This window comes from Urtica dioica, chromosome 8 (assembly GCF_054948205.1).
Source record: "Urtica dioica subsp. dioica isolate 48M chromosome 8, U.dioica_male_clone48M_v1_H2, whole genome shotgun sequence".
Taxonomy (NCBI): Eukaryota; Viridiplantae; Streptophyta; class Magnoliopsida; order Rosales; family Urticaceae; genus Urtica; species Urtica dioica.
The window spans coordinates 5,984,347-6,006,054 of record NC_142763.1 but is presented as its reverse complement, the minus strand read 5'-3'; the positions used below and the strand labels follow the sequence as shown (position 1 = coordinate 6,006,054).

At 38.3% G+C, this 21,708-nt stretch overlaps 3 protein-coding genes and 1 long non-coding RNA gene across 5 annotated transcripts in view; 2 read left to right on the top strand and 2 right to left on the bottom strand.

The window, feature by feature from the left end:
* Window positions 1-490: 490 nt before the first annotated feature.
* Window positions 491-2,337, bottom strand: LOC149387600 (uncharacterized). 2 transcript variants are annotated; one of them, XR_016300958.1, is made up of 4 exons: window positions 2,219-2,337; window positions 2,021-2,130; window positions 1,354-1,865; window positions 491-1,112 (listed from the first exon to the last, which is right to left on the bottom strand). It is a non-coding gene; the product is annotated as an uncharacterized LOC149387600 (long non-coding RNA). The 2 variants fall into 2 exon arrangements; XR_016300960.1 differs by having other exon boundaries at window positions 2,061-2,130.
* A 13,979-nt stretch (window positions 2,338-16,316) lies between these two features.
* On the top strand, window positions 16,317-17,454 carry LOC149387599 (pentatricopeptide repeat-containing protein At5g50390, chloroplastic-like). Its single transcript, XM_089622190.1, has 2 exons — window positions 16,317-17,092; window positions 17,211-17,454. Exons 1-2 carry the CDS (start codon window positions 16,317-16,319, stop codon window positions 17,452-17,454), a joined length of 1,020 nt encoding a protein of 339 aa, XP_089478316.1.
* A 202-nt stretch (window positions 17,455-17,656) lies between these two features.
* Window positions 17,657-20,203, top strand: LOC149387598 (pentatricopeptide repeat-containing protein At5g50390, chloroplastic-like). The gene is made up of 2 exons (XM_089621683.1): window positions 17,657-18,255; window positions 19,839-20,203. Coding segments are annotated over exons 1-2 (591 nt in total). The 5' UTR covers window positions 17,657-17,665; the 3' UTR covers window positions 19,840-20,203.
* LOC149387595 (cellulose synthase A catalytic subunit 4 [UDP-forming]-like) overlaps window positions 18,652-21,708 on the bottom strand; it is a 60,411-nt gene continuing 57,354 nt past the window's right edge. Inside the window, exon 5 of the transcript XR_016300482.1 lies at window positions 18,652-18,675. The gene's annotated coding sequence lies outside the window, so the exon portion shown is untranslated. The remainder of the gene's footprint in view (window positions 18,676-21,708) is intronic.

Sequence of the window (21,708 nt, the reverse complement as noted above, 5' to 3'; positions counted from 1 at the left end):
TAATAATCCGACAGTAAATCATATTAACCATTGAGTAAATCATTCGTTTCTATGGTAAATATGACTAGTTAATCTAACAGTAAATACGATTTACTATATTTCCGTGAACAATCGAGGACTACAAATCCGACAGTAAATCATATTAACCATTGAGTAAATCATTCGTTTCTATGGTAAATATAACAGTAAATCTTATTTACTGTAACAAGAACAACAGTAAATCTTATTTACCGTAACAAAAACAAAAGTAAATTTATTTACCGTAACAAGAACAATAGTAAATCTTATTTACCATAACAAGAACAAAAGTAAATCTTATTTACCGTAACAAGAACAACAGTAAATCTTATTTACGTAACAAGAACAACAGTAAATCTTATTAACCGTAACAAGAACGACAGTATATTTTATTAGGTACATTTACAGATTAACCATAACATTTTCGAGTTCATCTAGCTAATAGGAAAAGTATCAGAGATGGAGACTAGTTAATCTAACAGTAAATACGATTTACTAATTATTTCCGTGAACAATCGAGGATAGTAAATCCGACAGTAAATCATATTAACCATTGAGTAAATCATTTATTTCTATGGTAAATATAACAATAATCTCTAATACTTTTTTATCAGCAAAATGGAATATAAGAAGGTGGCCTTGAGCCTCTTCTCTGGGTAAAGATCAACCGGCAAGGTTGTATCCGTGACCACCATCCTCGCAATAGCGTCCTCCACCAACCTCGCCTTGAACCGAATCGTCATTCGTATTACTCACCGAAACCATCTTGATGTACTCCACATCTTCGCGCCGTCGCAACAGCTCCGCCTCCGTTGGCTTCAGGACGAGATCGAGACTCGGTTTGCCTTCTTGTCTGGCTTCCTCGCCACCATATCGAGGTCCTTCTCATTCTGCTCCACCAGCCACTAAGCCTCGGCCTTGGACTGAAGCGTGCGGTGGTGACGACGTCCTTGAAGTCAACATCCTGCATGTAGCGCGTGGGCATTATGTGCGGGTAGTTCACGACCTTCACGAACACCTTGACTCTGGACTTCTTTACCTTCCATCTCCTCCTTCAACAGCTAGTGTAGGAGCTCACGGCACTTCGTCGCAACCTGTATCAAAACACCAAAACACTAACTCCTAATCAATGTCTATCATCTTTTTGAATTGAATTCTGATCCACTCACTACACTTTAAAAACACTCTCCCAAAAAATAAAATATCCATTCCAAACTCTATCTATCTCCATTCACCACGTTGTTAAAATCAACACAACTATCAATCAATGGATCAGTTCAATGACCAAACAAACAAATAACACAACTAATTTTTAATGATCATCGAACTTCATACCTTGAGCAAGAGTGTTGCGGCATGGAACGGCGACACAGACCGCCGAGATCTCGAAGAGCGAGAGTGAGAATCGCTTGGAAAACACTTCGACGTCGATGTAGATGATCCTGGAGCTTGGAATATTAACTCTGATCCTCTTCATCGGGAACCAGAGGAAGAGCTCATGCGCGGAGACGTCGGAGAGTGCTCCAATCTGACCGTACTTGAGCGTCTCTGAGACGTTCCGATTGTAATGCAGCTCGTTTTCGAACTTAGTGTTGCAGGCCTTGTCTAGCTTCCCACGGCAAGGACAATCATCACGTTAATCGTCTGGTCAACGAGCCCCTTGAAATTAGCGTTCTCGCTTTCGGCTCCGATACATGAACCAAACCGAAACCCTAGCTCTTTTTGACATTAGAACGATAATCTCATTTCCGATGCCGCAACCAATCTGACTTGCCATCTCGATCTCCGAAAAGAGTGAAGTTCGCGATCGTCTCTACCAAGTGGGTAGTCCTCCAACAGAATCGCCCCTGAGAATCATGATGACGCCAATTCATTCAGGCGAGAATATGAAATACCAAATATCACAAAAAAATACTTAACAGTGTCTGATTAGCTCAACATTTAAGAAAAAGCATTTAGGCAAACAACAATCTATGCGAAATTGAAATTGAACACGCAATACCATTATCAAATATCAAATCTCTCCCACGCGAAACACTTACAATCTCATCAAACCTTCCAATTGAATCCGAATTTCAAAACCTCTGGTTTCTTCAAAGTACTTGAATTCAACTGGAAATTCATGGAGAAAGAAGAAGAAGAAGAATCATAATAACGCGAAATCGTAGGGCTCGACGAGATTTGGGAATGTAAAACTAACCAATTGCTCAGAATCTTCACTTCAAGAACCGACGGACCATTCGCCGATTCGAAATCTCAAAGGCGAGCCTCGCTCGGATTTCGAATTGTCCGATCAGAGAACAGAAAGTTGCGTTTTTGGGTTTGACTGAAAATGTGAAGGGTAATTTTGGAAACCAAAATAATATAGGCTATTTATTTAACAAAACTGATAGTTTGGCTAATATTTTAAAGGACCCCTCATTAACTGGCTACTTATTTACAAATCTCTTAATTTAATTAACATAAATAACCACTAACCTTCACCGACGGGGCTGCGAGGTACAAGGCGCGGCAACGCGGAGGCGACGCGGCGCTCGACCAGGCTGAGGCGATGCGGAGAGGACGGGGCTGCGAGATGATGGCCGGGGCTGCCGAGGCACGACTAAAGGTCAAGGCGAGGCGTTGGATAAGGCGGAGCTTTTGAGCTCGGAAATCATGGCCATAATTTACAAAAATAAAATAAAATAAAAAACATACCGAGGCTGAGAAGATAGTGGTCGGAGGTGGTCGTGGCGGAGGGATGGTCGTCGGAGGTGGTGGTGACGGAGAGATTGTGGTGGTGGCTCGCGGTGGTGGCTCGGAAAAGAGAGAGCGAGTGAGATGGTGGTGGCTCACGGTGGTGGCTCGCGGTGGTGGCTCACGGTGGTGGCACGCGGTGGTGGCTCACGGTGGTGGCTCGCGGTGGTGGCTCGGAAAAGAGAGAGCGAGGGAGATGGTGGTGGCTCACGGTGGTGGCTCGCGGTGGTGGCTCACGGAGGGAGGGATGGAGGGAGGGTTTTTTCGGCTGTGACCAAATGAAGAAGACGAACCAGGAAATTGTGTTTTATAAACTAACCCTAGTAATCAGGTGCGACTTAGTCGCACTTGTTACTCAAATAGGTGCGACTAGTCGCACCTAAAAACACTATCAGGTGCGACTAGTCGCACCTGATAGTAAAAAAAAACTTAAAAACTAATTCCACGTCAGACAAATGAAAAAAATGAGGGGGAGAAGTTGAGGGCCGAATTTTTTTTGGACTTTCAGGTGCGACTAGTCGCACCTGAAAGTTTTCAAAACTATTGGGTGCGACTAGTCGCACCCAATACCACTTAAAATCAACGAAATTTTTTTCTTTTCTGGAGCCCTTTGGGTGCGACAAGTCGCACCTGATGCCCAATTAGATGCGACTTGTAGGTGCGACTTATCGCACCTAATGCCCCTCCGCACCAGAAAGGCTTATTTGTAGTAGTGTAGTCCGTTCGGATTGGCCATCCGTTTGGGGGTGAAAGGCAGTACTGAACTTCAATTGTGATCCCATAGACTTTTGCACACACCTCCAGAAATTAGAAGTGAAACGACCGTCACGATCTGAGATGATGGACAAAGGAACGCCATGCAGTCTCACTACGTTATTAACGTATATTTCAGCCAACTTCTCCACAGAGTATGTGACTTTTATCGGTATGAATCTGGCGGATTTGGTCAAACGATCCACTACTACCCATATAGCATCATAACCCTCAATTTATTGGGAATATTGCCCACTTGAAGATAATGATTACTAAATTCGATAATAAGATTACTTTATTAGCATTATATGATTAGTGGGTTGAGTTCTAAACAATTAGAATCAATAACAACTATCTTCCATAGCCTCCGTATCTAACTGAGTCACGTGTTGGGCACCTGAGTTCGGGCGGTGTGCTAAAACATGGTCGATGACTGATATACGCCTGGAAAGCTATATCTAAAGTCATATATGTGGAACACATGGGTGAAGGCTGATCACTATGTGGGAGCATTCTACACTTGTGGTAAGTGTACGACTTGGACAGGTCTTGGTTGTAGATGTGTCTTTTAAGGACCGTTACGACACACTAACCGAGGTCACTATGATGGTCACAGTGAGACTTGATCTAAATCCTGAAGTGATCATGGACACTGGGTTATGTTACTGAGCTCTTTGACTCATTCGCTAAAAGGCTATTCATGCTAATCACAGCTTATGTCTTGGGAGTTTTCTCAGAGCATGATTCGAGTGGAAAGTGATTTACAGATACGGAATCCAGCCTTCCTAAAAGAAGGTTAATGTTCACTCACCTAAGGGTTGATTCCAGAACCGATAGATTGCTAGCACTTTCGAAGTAAGTAACGTTCGAAAGAATCTTTCGCTGGGGAAGCAACAATGCGTAGGGTTGATATGTATCAAGAGAAGTATAACGGAAAAATCGACTTCTCTTGACACGGGTTGAACCTGGAGGATCTTGATCACAAACTGACTATATCAGTGGACACTCGTCACGATGAGTAAATATAATTCTAGTATAAAGGAGAGTTCAGTCTTGACTTACAAGGTGGAGTATTTGACCAAGATTAGACGAATCGATGGACAAAAGAGAAAGGACCATTTCGTCTTTTTCATCGGATTTGTTAAGCTCCTATTACTAGGTCCATAGTTGTCACACCCCGGGAAAAGATGAGGCGTGATTATTGAATATAAAAATGAAACAGTAATAAACTTTACATAACTAACCCACGGTGCATACTCAGTTATTTACTTTACAAGTCCAAAGATAAAAGAAAGAAAACGGAAATAAAACAAACCTTCGACACTTGATAGTCTATCCAGCGAAAACCTTCAAACTCTTGACCACACTTAATCCCGAAGTCGTCCTAACATTTCTTTTCACTTTCCTGGTTATACAGATAATTTAAGAAAAACAAAGAAACGTAGGGGTGAGCTTGAGGCCCAGTAGGTGTTATAATATTTGGCTCGATTTTTAAAAAAATATATTTTCAAGAATAATAATTCTCATATATCATTTTCGAAAAACAATAATACTTTCATATAATAGTACTATCCTCGTCCCGTGTAGATCTCCATACACGTACAAGTATAACCCCCGTCACGTGTTGATCTCCAACCACGTACGAGTCTAGCTTGCAGAAAAGTAAACGTGCATTGAATGATGAAATATGCAAATGCAAAATGCGATTTTTATGCTGGTGGCCTGCCACCGCTTGCTCACATAACACGTGGCATTCCTCTGATCAGAATGGTGCACTCTCCACACCCTTTTATATATGCATGCTTTCTCCGCTTCGTATATATAAGGATCCGGCTATCCCAGGCCAATAAAGAAAAATATTATATTTATATTTTTCAAATAAGGGATATATGTATAATACTGAAAAATACCTTTCAATTTCACAATCGGATCTCCCGATTTGAGATTCTGCCACATTTTAAAAACGATTCTAGGTTTCGTGGCACGTTCACAAACATTTTCATTTCGAAAATAATATATACTTGAGGCCAAACCATAAAATCAGGAAAGAAGGGTTATAATAACCTACCTCGAGAGTAAGCGTCTATGTCGCTTTTCCACGAGATGTTCGCTCGTCATGTGAACCTGAATGTTCACTAAAACCGAGACTCCAGACGTTCACTTACTCCGTGAACCCTCTAAACGACTTTCAGTCTTGAGTCCTATCACAGTAAATCAAATCGATCCTGAATCAGAATCCTATGAGTAATCCACAATACTCAAACTCAAACGAACGATTTAAATGAATCGTAGAACCCAAAGACGTATCCTCGGAACAAAACTTCAAACGATACGAACACGTGTAAACTTGAACGAAAAACCACGATCAATCTCAAAACCGAGAAAGTAATCCTAATAAGCAAGCCTCGTTCTTCTCTTTTCTGAATTCCAAAAGAAAATATTCAAACTTATTATTACTAAGCTCGAGTAACCGAGAAATCAAACGTTAAATCACAATCGAGTCTTAACTCTTAAAATCCATAAACGAGCTTAATAACAATAACGAGATAATCTATATTTTTTTTCCTCTTCTAGAACCGACTTAACAATAAAATATACACTAATGTGCTACACTGAAACAACTCTTACAAAAAGACTTAATACAACGGAATAATAACATAATAATTTTCGCTAAACTCTAACGATGCTTCGCGAGCCTCCGAACCAAAACTGAAACGCCGTTATCCACCCGACGTTCTCTCGGTCTTGTCCGGCCTCGCCTCGTCGACAATCGTGCGATAGCTTCGTTATTACGTCCTCGTCGTCCTGAACCGCCGTTGTGGGCTCTGCGTAGCCCACCCTAATCGACCCTAGACCGTCGATAATAAAACTCGTAACGAAGACAAAACGCGTTAACATATCATAAAAATCCCGAAACCTCATGAACTCCAAAATTTTCCAACCCCGAAATCCACAATAATCACTCTCAAATCATCACTTATCCATAATCAAATTTTCAAAATCAAACCACACGGCCAAAAGGAATTTCAAACCAAAATCATCATCAATTCGAACTCTATCACAACCCAATCTAAATGAAGCTCAAAATTGCTCTGAAAACATTTCAATCTCCTCAATTAACACTCATGAAGAAAAGCCCCAATTTTGAACTACAAACCCTAACATCACGAAATCCATTTCGGGTTTTGATTTCTTACCCAATTTCCGTGAGATTCAACTCATCGGCACTTCCTTTCTCGGTCCCCGGTGCTCGTTCTCGGTCCGGTGTCCTTGACAGCGCGCGGCGTTTTCTTCTCGGCCACGGCGCGGTGAAGCTCGGTCTTGGAGCTGGTGGCGCACGCTAGGATGAAGAGGACGAGAAGAGGAAGATGAGAAGAGAAGAAAAAGGTGAGGTTCAGGTTGATGACGGGGTCGGCGATCGTTTCTCTGGGTGGTTGGATTTTGTTTTTTTTTTCTCTTTGTTCTCTCTTGCAGGTCGGCGAGCGAAATGAGGAGAAGAAGAAGAAAATAATCGAAGAAGAAGAAAAGGAAAAGCGGAAGAAGAGTGTAGAAAGAATTCTTCAATTTTTTGCAAATAAATCCCTCGTATTTTCCATCTCCATTAAACTGACCCTGAACTCAAGTTTTCTCTCAAATGAGCCCAGAAAATCATGACAACCACGTCCTTCTCACAAAATTTTGTGACTTCAACGATAACCGATCGAACCTTTAATTAAAAGCTTCAAAACCAAGAAAATTCTCATTCGTTCTCGATTAATTCAAATATATTTAAGGTTTCTCGGAAATAATTCTCGTCCTTGAGAATTTATTTTCTTAAATTAAATTCCGGAATATCTCCTCGGAAAATAATTTATTATACGAAACGAACTCGATAAATTCTTTATTTTATTCCGAGATTTCTCCTTACCTTAATATGTTTCGAATCCAAAAATACTGAAAATACTTCTTAGAAAATTAATTTACATAATTTTCTCGTCCTTTGATTAAATTAATTTACGACATTAAGCTTAAATTTCGAGTCGCTACAATAGTCCCCGATTCGGCTATGATAAAGGCGGATAAGAACTTTCGTATAATAATGTTTATCATTATTAATCTCACTTGCTGTAATTGTGATTGACAGCATTAATTTTGGAAAACGGGTATTCGCATAATTAAATAAATATTTATGGTAGAATTGTTTATTTATTGTTTGATCAAGTAAATAAACAATTATTAATTATTTGTTTATTGTCGGACCAAGTAAATAAATGATTAATTGGGTTTTAAGCAATTGGGCCTTGCACACATGGAAAATTCGAATTTGGTTATTTGGCACTAGGGTTTGCGCAAATCTCCTTGACCGTGTGCCATCAAATTCGAAAATACATAATTGGTATTTACCAATATTTTCTCTTTAGTTCTTTAAACAAAGGAGAGAGAAAAATATAAGATATTGTCCTATATTTTCTCCTTATTTAAAGGAAAGTATTTAGGAGAATATTTAGGAGAATAATATATTCTCCTTTATTATCTCACTAAATAAATTATTATCTATTTAAATAAAAGAATAATATCCCATAGATATTGATCTGATGGATGAGAGAAAAAGTAGGATTCACTTGTTGAGATCCAATGGCCTAGATTTAATCCACTGGTGTGAACACAATAAAAGTAAATAAAATATTCTGGAAGATTCCATGAATATCTCATTTTTACTACTATAAATAGGGGTTCATGAGAAGGCAAAAATAAGCAATTATTTTAAGAAATTTGAGAGAAATTTCGTGCATCACTAGCCTCCCTTGGCCGTGCATCTGCCTCTCCCTCCCCTCGGAAATTCGTTTCCATTCTTAGTAAAATAAGAGAGAGATCTCGAAACACCTAGTTTCGTGATCTAGTGAGATAAAGACTGTGCCCACTCATCTTTCTTATTCGTCTCGGAGATTACGTTTCGGAAGACTAAGGTGTCATCCTCGAGTCCTTCATCAAGACGACGCAATGAGTACGCGATTGGATTGAAGCGTTCTGTAGCTGAACCGAAAATCAATGTAAGTACTCGTTTACTCTATATCGGTTGCTTGACTTATATGCTCTCGTGAATTAAATTAATTAAACATAACTAGATCTTGTTAATTATAACCATAATTTAATTAGCTTATGATCAGCGTAAATAATTATTTTTCCGCATAAATATGGTTATATGGTGGAATCATCTCAAACGAGTCGCATCGGAGCGATCGTTCATGTCCGATGCGAGCTCGATCCACCGACACAATTGTCTTAGGTAACCCAACCACAAAGTCCATTGTGATTTGTTCCCACTTCCATTCAGGAACCTCGATTGGTTGTAATTCTCCAGCTGGCCGTCGTTGATGTTCGGCCTTCACTTTCTGGCATGTAAGACATTTACTGACAAACTTTGCAACGTCGCCCTTCAACCCATTTCACCAGAAGTGTTCTCGAAGGCCTTGGTATATCTTCGTGGACCCTGGGACTGAATAGGGAGTCTCATGTGCTTCGGTCAAAATCTGTCTTCGTAACTAATTTTCGTTGGGTACACAGATCCTTCCATCGAAAAAGAGTACATCATTCCCCGCAAGAGAAAATTTTGACTCCTGACCATCCAGTGCATTGTCTTTCAGCCTTGACTTCTCAGGATCACGTCCTTGCGCTTCTTTGATTCTCTCGAACAGATCTGATTTTAAGGTCATGTTGGCTAGTCCCCGAGTGACAATTTCAACTTTCATGTTGTTGATTTCGTCAACGATTTGAGGAGATAATGCATGCATCATCGATAGCCGAGCTTCATCTTTCCTATTTAACGCATCACCTACCATGTTTACCTTTTCGGGATGGTAATGGATACCACAATCGTAATTCTTAACCAATTCTAGCCACCTTCTTTGTCTCATGTTCAACTCTTTCTAAGTAAAAATGTACCCGAAACCTAATCAAGGTAAAAGACTATCGGGGATCAGCTAAGAAAAGGATTCAAGATATACTTTAGATTCTGGAAGTTTTCATAAACGACATTCAACGTGAAATTACGAAAATACCCTTGGTTATTAGGGTTTCGGTGAAAAACTAAAACTCTGAGAAAACTTCTGTAAAAATTCCAGTACGTATAAAACATAATTTTGATCACTTTTTGTAAAGTCACCACGGCCAAAATAAGTTTCTAACTATTTATTAAAAATAAAAGAAGTGCTAAAATATAATTTTAAAATTTTAGCCAAAAACTGTCTGCGCACTGTTTTTAAAATAATTAGAAAATATTCTGTATTTGATAAAAATATTTTTCGATTAAAGGTTTAGATAAAAGACATTTAAACCTAACTTTCTAAAAAGAATCAACGCAAAACCATTTTGTTTGAAACCAGGGCAAGCGTTTTAAAAAACCGTTTTTAATAAATCCGAACCAGATAGAAGAGAAAGCATACCTAATTAGGGCTACGAATTTCCAAACAGAGAGAGGAATAGGGGAGGGAGAGCATAAAAGAAGCGTTAAAAAAAAAGGATGGGATGCTTATATATGGTTTAATTAAACCCTAAAAGCCCAAACCATAAAAGCTCAAACCATAAAAGCCCAAACACTAATCTTACTTCTAATCATAAATATATATTATTACTTTTATTATATTTATATATATATATATACGTATAACCTAATTCCTAAACATGACTACTGACTATTATTATAGTATAATATTATATTATAAAATATAATACACTATATTACATAATCATATATATATATATACATATATATATATATATATATATTATGTACGTACACATACCTAACAAATTACTTAAGTATATATAATGATATACTATATTTATATAACAAATATATACATAACTTAGTTATAATATATCATTTATATACAATGTATATATATATATATATATATCCATAATTTGTAATCTAAAGAGTATATTAAAATTCAAAAATACACCAAAACACACATAAAAAACTAAAACTTCAAAAACTACCACATAAATAAAATCATTCACTACTACTTTATTAAAAAAAAATACTAACGTCACTCGAACACCAAAATTTTAGCTTTTTAATTAAGCTTAAAATTAGGGATTTCACAAACACATTGTGCACCGATGCTAACTCGGGATTCAGGGCAAGACAGTAGGCTACCTTTCCGATTCTTTCTGTGATTTCAAAAGGACCAATGTACCTTGGGCTCAATTTTCCCTTCTTGCCAAATCTCATCACACCCTTGAGAGGTGCTATTTTCAAGAATACGAAGTCTCCTACTTGAAATTCCAGTGACCGTCTTCTCTTATCAGCGTAGCTCTTCTGTCGGCTCTGAGCAGTTCCCATTCGATCTCGTATCTTCTTGATGGCTACAGTGGTGTCTTGAATAAAATCTGTCTTCTCGAGGCTATTTTCTCCGGATTCGAACCAGTGAATCGGAGATCGACACTTTCTACCATAAAGAGCTTCATATGGGGTGACGCCGATTGAAGCTTGGTAGCTATTGTTGTATGAAAATTCAATAAGTGGTAGCCTTTTATTCCAAATCCCACCAAAATCCATGACACATGCTCGTAGCATATCCTCTAAGGTCTGAATAGTCCTTTCGGATTGACCATCCGTTTGGGGGTGAAATGCAGTACTGAACTTCAATTGTGATCCCATAGACTTTTGCACACACCTCCAGAAATTAGAAGTGAAATGACCGTCATCTGAGATGATGGACAAAGGAACGCCATGCAGTCTCACTACGTTATTAACGTATAGTTCAGCCAACTTCTCCACGGAGTATGTGACTTTTATCGGTATGAATCTGGCGGATTTGGTCAAACGATCCACTACTACCCATATAGCATCATAACCCTCAATTGTCTTAGGTAACCCAACCACAAAGTCCATTGTGATTTGTTCCCACTTCCATTTAGGAACCTCGATTCGTTGTAATTCTCCAGCTGGCCGTCGTTGATGTTCGGCCTTCACTTTTTGGCATGTAAGGCATTTATTGACAAACTTTGCAACGTCGCCCTTCAACCCATTCCACCAGAAGTGTTCTCGAAGGCCTTGGTACATCTTCGTGGACCCTGGGTGGACTGAATAGGGAGTCTCATGTGCTTCGGTCAAAATCTGTCTTCGTAACTAATTTTCGTTGGGTACACAGATCCTTCCATCGAAAAATAGTACATCATTCCCCGCAAGTGAAAATTTTGACTCCTGACCATCTAGTGCATTGTCTTTCAGCCTTGACTTCTCAGGATCACGTCCTTGCGCTTCTTTGATTCTCTCGAACAGATCTGATTTTAAGGTCGTGTTGGCTAGTCCCCGAGTGACAATTTCAACTTCCATGTTGTTGATTTCGTCAACGATTTGAGGAGATAATGCATACATCATCGATAGCCGAGCTTCATCTTTCCTACTTAACGCATCAACTACCATGTTCGCCTTTCCGGGATGGTAATGGATACCACAATCGTAATCCTTACCCAATTCTAGCCACCTTCTTTGTCTCATGTTCAACTCTTTCTAAGTAAAAATGTACTTTAAACTCTGATGATCGGTGAATATCTCGCATCGAACTCCATACAGGTAGTGTCTCCAGATCTTGAGAGCAAAAACCACTGCCGCTAATTCCAAATCATGAGTAGGATAATTCATCTCATGATTCTTGAGTTGTCGTGACACATAAGCCACTACTCTGCCATTTTGCATTAACACTGCACCAAGACATGTTTTTGATGCATCACTGTAGATAGACAAAGGTTCTCCACTTTCAGGGACTATGAGGATTGGCGCGGTGGTGAGTCTTCTCTTCAACTCGCGGAAACTTTCTTCACACTTCTCGGTCCACTCGTACTTCTTATCTTTCTTGGTGAGGGCGGTAAGTGGAGCAGCTAACGTAGAAAATCCTTCCACAAATCTTCTATAGTAACCTGCTAGACAGAGAAAACTCCTTATCTCTGTCACACTTCGAGGTTGCTTTCAATCATTCACGTATTCTATCTTAGCAGGATCGACGGAGATTCCGTCTTTAGAAACAACGTGTCAGAGAAAATGCACTTTATCCAACCAAAATTCACACTTCGAGAATTTGACATACAACTGATGTTCTCTCAGCATCTGGAGTGCGACTCGTAAGTGTCCCTCATGGTCTTCGACGCTCTTGGAGTAAATCAGTATGTCATCGATGAAGACGATAACAAACTTATCCAAGACGTCGCTAAAGATCCTATTCATCGTATCCATGAATGCTGCTGGAGCATTAGTGAGTCCAAAAGGCATGACAGTGAATTCGTAATGACCATAACGGGTGCGAAAAGCTGTCTTCGGGATATCTTCATCCTTGACTCGTAATTGATGGTAGCCAGATCGCAAGTCTATCTTTGAGAATACCTTCGCCCCCTTGAGTTGGTCAAACAAGTCATCAATCCTTGGAAGAGGATACTTGTTCTTGATTGTCACTTTATTTAGCTCTCGGATAAAATTAGAAACTAATAATCTAAAAATATGCGCTGAAATAACCAACTCCACGTCCTCAAATTTAAATTTTTGACTCAAAATTTACAAAAATCTCGGAAAAATTTGAATTTTGTTTAAATTAATACTTGCCGAATTCATTTTCAAATTTTAAACAAAAAAGCTGCCTAAATAAGAAGTTACTAATCCGAGTATACAAGGGCAAATCTGTAAAAAATTCATCTTAAATGTGCAGCCACGTAAGCAACTAGGCTATTTACGGATTATTAACAAAACGTTGGCCAAAATTAAATTGCTACACATTCTGTGGCTTAATAAGCCAATTTTTTGTTTTTTTATCTAAAGAAACAAAACTACGTTTTGGCATATTAATTGTATATGATTATCTATTGATGCAAACAAAAAAATTAAAATTTAAAATGATAAATAATCAGGTAGTAAAAACATGAATGTAAAAATGGAATAAAAATAATACTTCATTGATATTGATCAAGAAAGGAATGATATATGAGAGGTTGAGCACATCCCAACTAGGTTGGCACCCACTCAACTCTCTACATTTAACATTCAGTTTGTATTTACAATTACAACCATATATCCAATGGAATGGAAACAAACAACACCAAAAAATCTTTTGAAACATATATCAAAATATTACTTCCTTCTTCAAAGTAACAATACATGATATGATAATATAATAATATTTTGAACCAAATACATAATAAGACAATACGATGAATCACATAATCTAATCAAGTTGTAGTAGCAGTAGGAGTTGATATGAGAAGTTTTTTTAATATATATTTATTTTTAATTAAAAAAATCGGTTAAATAATCGATATCCAGATTTTCCAAAAATCAAATCCGATATCCGGTCAAGTTTTGTAAACCGGATCGGTTATCCGAATCCGAATTTCGGTTAGCTGACGTGGCTCCAAATTTCGGTTTCGGTTCGATTTGGATATCGGTTTTATCCGATTTTCGGTTCGGTTTTGTACAGCCCTACAAAAAATCATTCATTCTGATTTTTTTTTTATTGGTATATTATTAGCTAGTTAGGTTAGTCTAAAAATTAGAGATAGTCCAAATAAAAAAATAAAATAAAAAAGGCAAATATTAGATGTGAATAGATTTACATATTGAGGTATGCAATTTATATGTAGTATAGATGTATAAAAAAATTGCTAAATAGATAAGAATTTTGATTATTTTGATGTAAACTTAAAACAATTGTTATTTTGTTAAATAATTAGTTTTATATGATTATTTTTTTTAAATAAATTTTTTTATTTTGAAAATAAAATTCATTTTTAATCATGTAACTCAAAGTTAATCATAGACTTCATCGAGATATATTAAAAACAAATGAGTTTATTTTTATAAAAAAAAGTAAATTATAAAATTTTGAGCCGTTATATTGACTTTATTCTAGGTTTCAACTCTTAAAAATATACACAACGAACTCGATACATCCAACAAAATAAAACTAAACTCATTTTTTTATGGTGTAAAGGAATAGATATTTCTTTCCTTAAATCGTATTTGTTTAAAAAAAATATTAGACAAAATAATCGTAATAAATTGATTGCATAGTCAAAGTATTTTACTTTTTGAGTAAAAAAATAATGATTTGAAGTTTATTTTTTGTTTTTTACAAAGTTCACAATCCAAATATATTTATATTTAAATTATTCATAAAAAATTTGTATCGACACTTTTGAATTTTTATTAAATTTATGTACCTAGAACCAAGGATTTAAAAGCCGACGAATTTCCAGGAATTTCGTCCGGAAATTTGTTTCCGGCGAATCAACGGGCGTCGAAAGGGTAATATGTCGTTTCGTCGTCGTTTTTTGTTTTTTGTCGTTTTTCGCCGATTTTCATCGTTTGTCGTTTTTACTGTCGTTTTTGCTGGTGTCGTTTTTTTTTTTTAAGTATTATATACAATGTATCAAGTATTACAACAAAATATTATTACATATTTTAGCTTCAAATATTTTGTGAACATTCTATTTCATTTGAAAATATTACATACAAAATATTATATAAAAAATATTACATACAAAATAACTCGAATTTATAAAATATTATACATTAATAGCACAAATTTATAAAATATTATATATATATATATACAATTTTCTATTAAAAAGATTATACACATAATGTATTTTATTTGTATATGTTTAAAAATTGAAAAATATATATATGTATTACAAAATATGGGCTATTCCCTTAATTAAAGAGAGAGTGAAGTTGGGTTGGGTGAGTGAGATTTCAAGGGTAATTTAGGTAGTGTACAAAATATGGGCTATTCCCTTAATTAAATGAAACTTTGGCTATTCTCTTAATATTAGTAGATTGATTGGGCTAGTTAGCAAAATAGCCTTATTTTAAATATATTTTGCCACATTTTTTCCGTTCGGTTTTTCATCGGTTTGTCGTTTTTTCATGGAAAACAGCATTTGAAACCTGCAAATCGAATACCCTTTTCCACATTTTTTCCGTTCGATTTTCCGTAAATCAGGAAGCTCGAAACGGTAACGAAAATGAAATTTTTTTCCTTGCCTAAAACTACTAATTTTTCAATGAACTATTATTAATTTTAAAAAACGTCGGATCTCGCTATCTACAAATGTGGTTTCTTGGGTCACTCAGCCAACTACTTTTTTTTTTTTTTTTTGTATTTTATGTCAGTGATCTAAAAAGTATTTTATGTTCAGTCTTCAGACAAACAGTCAAAACAACATAGGCGGAGTTAACAATGCAAGAAACCGTTTCTTTCAGGCTTCAGACCAACTCTACCCGAACGTCATTCCCACTGAATGGCGTCAGGGTGGAGTCCAACCATACCCTATATCCCACGCCAAAATGGCGTGGGTGTTTAATTGATTTTAGTGTTGCGCCAAATATGGCGCAACACTATTCACTACAGTAAAAAAAAATTTAGCCCTTGTAAAGTTTATAATTTATACATTTGTACTTATTTATAAAATTATATCATATTTATCCTTAAATTATTTATATTTTATATTTTAAATTTATTTTCAAATAGAACATTGACATTTAGAGTTTGAGAAAAACTAAAATGACATTAATAAATATTAAGTTTAGTTAATGTTAATTTGTATTTTGAATTATTTTATGGAGTAATATTTTATTATTAAATAATGAATAAGTGCTATAATTGGAAGATATGAAATAAATATAAGGGTATGGAAATAAAAAAGAGAAAGTTGAATATAAAATTAATATTTCGATTTGGTGGTCTCAGACTTCGTACTCTCCGAAGCAAATCTCCGAACGAAACTCGCTCTGATCTTTCTTCTCTGCCCAAAGCTACGATCTCATCTCTATAGCCATGGAAATCTCGCTCGGATCTCGAACCGCCACAATTTCTTGCGTCTTCGGTTTTTCTTCCTCCGATACTCGGTCCTTCGAGCGCCGGAGATCTCTGATATCGCCGCCGAAGGCTGTGGCTCCCCGCGCAAAGTGCTCTCTCCAGCCACGCCCGGAGGCGAAACGTTTCGCGGTGGACGTTGGCGAGAGGAAAAAAACGGCATCGATCGAGGAGCCGAAGGTGGCTACGAGGTCGATGAGTGGGATTTGCGATGAAATAGAGAAGCTTGTTTCGGGGAAGAGATACGGAGAAGCACTCGAGCTTTTCAGGGTTTTGGAGATCGCTGGCTGTAATGGAATCCGGACCAGTACTCTCGATTCACTGGTGTATGCTTGCATCGGATTGAACTCCGTTAGAGAAGTGAAAAATCTCTCTGAATTCGTTTCCAGGACTGGCCTTGAATTGGATTTGCACATGAGGATGAGGAAGAGGTTTCTTTATATGAACGTGAGGTGCGGGATGATGAAAGAGGCACGCAAACTGTTTGACGAATTGCCCGAGTGGGACTTGGTCTCATCCACCATGATGATCGCGGGCCTCGTGGATTCGAGGGATTTCGCCGAGGCGATCAGTCTGTTCGTCGTGATCCGAGCCTGCTCGGGCCTCGGAATTGTGACGATCGGACGGCAGATTCACTCCTGCGCGGTCAAGTCCAACGTGGTGGCCAACGTCCACGTGGCCTGCGCTCTGATCGACATGTACAGCGAGTGCAACTCCATTAAAGAAGCTCGGCTCGTGTTCTCCAGGATGGCGGAGAAGACAACGGTGGCTTGGACCTCGATCATCGCAGCGAACACGCTCCAATCTCCCTGAGAGACTCGGGCGTTAAAATCAACCAATTCATGTTCTCCATAGTTATCAAGATCTGCTCGAGGCTCGCCTCGCTGGCGCCAAGCAAGTCCACGCCGACCTCGTGAGCCACGGCTACGGATTCAACCTCGTCGCCAACACCGCGCTCATCGACTGCTACGGAAAGTGGGGCAGCGCCGAGGACGCCCGCAACGTGTTCGACAAAATGCCGTTCAAGAACGTGATCACGTGGAACGCGATGATCGCCGCGTACGGCAACCACGGGCCATGGAGCTCTTCGAGAGGATGACGACGTCACGTTCCTCGCGGTCCTCTCAGCTTGTGCCTACTCGGGCCTCTCCAATCAAGGCTGGGCGATCTTCGAGTCGATGAGCAGAGACCACAAGGTCAAGCCTCGGGCGAAGCACTACGCGTGCATGATCGAGCTGCTCGGGAGAGAAGGCTGTTTGGAAGAAGCCCACGAGATGATACTGAAAGCCCCATTCGAGCCCAAGATCAACATGTGGGACGCGCTTCTCACCGCTTGCCGGGTCCACGGGGATTTGGAGCTCGGGAGAATCGCCGCCGAGAAGATTTACGGAATGGAGCCGGAATTGCTCAACGGCTATCTAGTCCTCTTGAACATATACAAGGCCACAGGAAAGGCAAAGGAAGCTTTTTCCGTGCTTCGGACCATGAAAAGGAAGGGTCTGAGCATTTTCCCGGCGTACACTTGGATAGAGGTGAAGAAACAGGCTCACGTGTTTCGGTCTGGAGACAAGACCCATGCGGAAACCGAAAGAATCTACCGGAAACTCGAGGAACTGACGGCCGAGATCACACAGCTCGGGTACGTCCCCGAGCGAGGCTCTGTGCTCGACGAACGCGAAGAACGGTCGTCGCATCAGAGCGAGAAACTCGCGGTCTCACTCGGGATCATCAGTACTTCCGATGGGACGCCGCTGCAGATCGTGCAGGGCCATCGGGTCAGCGGCGATTGCCACTCCGCGATCAAGTTGATCGCTTTGGTCGCCGGGAGAGAAATCGTTCTCAGGGGCGCTATTAGGTTTCACCATTTCAAAGATGGAGATTGTTCTTGTGGAGATTATTGGTAATTTCTTTCAACAATTATACTACACCTTGTTTCATTTTACTTCTATTCTTCAGTTAGTATCATAAAGATGGGAATTGCTCTTGTGGAGATTATTGGTGACTTTCTTGTCTTTCTTTTTCAAGTACACAACTTTAATGTTAAGATTGTCCATTTAATCATAGCTCAATAGTAAATAAAAATTGGCCTACTCTTGTTATTAAGTTGTGAGTAATTTTTATTTATTCTTTTATTGAGAGGTGATTTGAGACTTACATGTAATCATCCTCATCGGCTTCAACGTTGTTTACATCGTCTTTGCTGAGCACATTTCCTCTCTTTTCTTGCCTCGCTTTCCACTTTTGCACTCTGTCTTTCCATTCCTCATTGGACTCATTGCCATAACCTTCTCTCTCTTTCCCTCAAATTCCTTACCAGCAACTACACATTCCAATCACAGCAACGCAATTAATTGAATGTCTATTTATATATTTCTGATATCGATTAGGAAATCCAATTACCACTGTGAGTTGGTTATATTGTGGAGGAATGATGAGAGTGGTTATATTATGGGGATTGAGAGTGAAAAAGGAGAAAAGAGAATGGACAAGAGAGTTAGAATCTACCTACTGTGAGTTGGGAAGTCGTGAGTTTGATTCTAAGAGACGTTAGTGATTTGGTACGAGATCAAAAATGGGTTTGTTTTCTACTTTAATATATATTTTTTTTGGTGTTGCTTAGGTTCAAAGGAAGCATGCTAGATTATATTTTCTGATTAACAAAATACATCCTTTGTACCGAGTTGTCACATACCCCCCTCTCATTTATTCACTACCAGTATTAAATCCCACCAAATTAGTCCGAATCTACAATTTTCCAAATATCTTTATAATTAGCTATGGAAGTTAGAGATCACACGGTCTCGCTTGTCATCTTCAACGGAAAAAAAATGTGGTGTATACCGTCCCTATTTCTGTAAAAAAATAATCAAGATGATTGAATCCACGTGTTACTTCCTTGCAGTAAAATTGAATAACCTAAGCTTGAAGTTTGGTTGTCACTTCATTTTATTGCCTCTGGCCGTGTATGATTTAAGCTTCGCGTTTGGTCATCAATCGCGTTGTGTTTTTTTTTTTTTTGGTAAGATGGAAAATTTTAGATCTTTAAAGATTACCCAATCTCAATCACACACAATCCTGCCGAATTTTCTTCGACAATCACAACACAACACGCAATACAATCCGTAAAGGAATTAGCCGGTAAGATATTACAAGTAAACATCCAAGGGATAATAGAGAGAACACAACAGTATTAATCTCAAGGTTATGTAGTCGACGGCACTGTATTATTATAATTTAGACCCGAGAACAGTCGATTCCTTGCAGATAACACGGCAATGGAGCCAGATAATTCCCAGAGCCCTAAATACGAGTATTAAGAGTGTGGCAAAACTTGTTTAATGATAGCTCCAACTGCAATAATTGACAAGTTTCAAAAGCTCTTCTTCCAATCTACGGCTACTCGATATTACTATTGATGTATTGTCAGTTTCAATTCTAATGCTAAGTTGACCTGCGAGTCGGCTTATTCGGTTGTTCTCGGAGACGCTTTGTTGGTTGAGAACCGGCTTCGCACGAGTCTGGCTCGTGTTTCTCAGCTTCCTCTTGATGCCCGTTGATCTTATCAGAACCTTCTCGCGGTGTAGTTTTGGCATCGTTTTCACTTTTCCCGTGGTCGGTTTTGGAGGTCTCTGGGTCACCCTTTTCAGGGGAATCTCGAATTGGGTCGGAAGGCGCGGCAGAAGGGTTCTCAAAAGCTGAGGATGAAGCCTTTATCTTGTCCATACCTGATTTGCATTGCTTCTCGAACATCATTTGCAGGTATCTCCCTTGTTCTTCTATTCTCAATTGCAGGTTTCTTTGTATCTGCACAAGACATATATGTATATCAACATTTACAGCGTTACAACGTGCCCACAAAGGAGAGTGGCAGAATCAAGTTCAATTTTTTGTATTGTGATCAATTGTGAGGAACATATAGGTGTTAGACTCATCAGGTTATCATTGGTTGGCGTCTAATAATCCTATTTGACAAAGAAGTCTGAAGTATTATGAGCTTTCATCTCAAAAACCCTTGACCTTTATAAAATCTGTAAGTTATCATTCATTTTCAATAAATGATGCTAACAAGAAGTAACACATGACACTACTGCGTACGATGGTTTGGACGACACACTTTGGATGATAGTTCTTAAAAAATCTCGTCCAAGCCTCCTCACCACGGCGAAAATTATGCTCATTGCGGCTAGGAGCATGTTGTACAACAATTTATTTAAAATATCCAAGCTTTTGTAATTTGGCCGCGGCGGGAATCACTCTCACCGCGGAGACGAATATATTGCATGGCCGTTTTTTTATCTGTCTCGCATAGTTGTCTCTGTACGATAGTTTAATGTAGCTGCCGTACATTCCCGTTGCGGCTAGAACTAGATAGGTCACGGCGACGAGAACTTTGATTGACAGTGTTCAAAAACTGTTGTACGAATTTGTACTTTGTACAACAGTATAACCTCGAGGTGGTTGAAACTTGTGCGATTCTCCACGACATTCACACATGTCACAAGGTTTGTTAGACACCATTTTCGGAGTCTGATTCTCAAGGTATATGATCTACAAACTTCAACGATGGGTATAATACGACTCCAGTAGAGTTGATTTTTAATGATATTTTGTTGCTTGTAATAACTTATGCAAGGGTCTAAATTTCTCATGGCTCTAGTACTATTCAAGAAGCTATCCACAATCTTATTAAAGTTGGTTAGCTCGTTGATTCCAACAAGGTTTGGTGACACGAGATTTCTAATTCTATCTGGTAGAGGCGGAAACTATTAATTAGTGAGAAGCATTGACACTGGTTCTTCTGCGGAGCATATCTTATTGAAATTGTTCAAACAAATTTTGACGAAGCTATTTCCTATAAAAATAAATATAAATAAAGATTAATAAGCGAAATTTCTTTCATAATTGAACAAGCAAATAAATGCATCAGTAATTATTATTTCTAAATTAGAATATTCAAATGATGAGCATTTTTGGATTAATTCTATACGATGCTTATGATATAATTAAATAACATTGGAAAATCCAAACGGTTAATAGATATCATTGAATGAATGGGCATATTATGATAAATAAGTTATGGCATCAACCAACTAAAAAAGTTTAATAAAGCATTATTCTACTACGTTGCCATATTGACATGTCACAAAATTTATCAACTAGCATGTATGGAAAAATATTTTTTTTTTCTCAAATACTAATTAACTTGAAGAATTAGTACTTAGTTCTCGTAACAACCCAAAAAAAGGGAATTGCATTTATAGATATGCCTTGTATCGTTTCATTGTACCAAGAGATGCTTTGAACAAGTTGGTAGTTCAATATTATTTATTTATTTAATTTTTTTTTTGTTTTG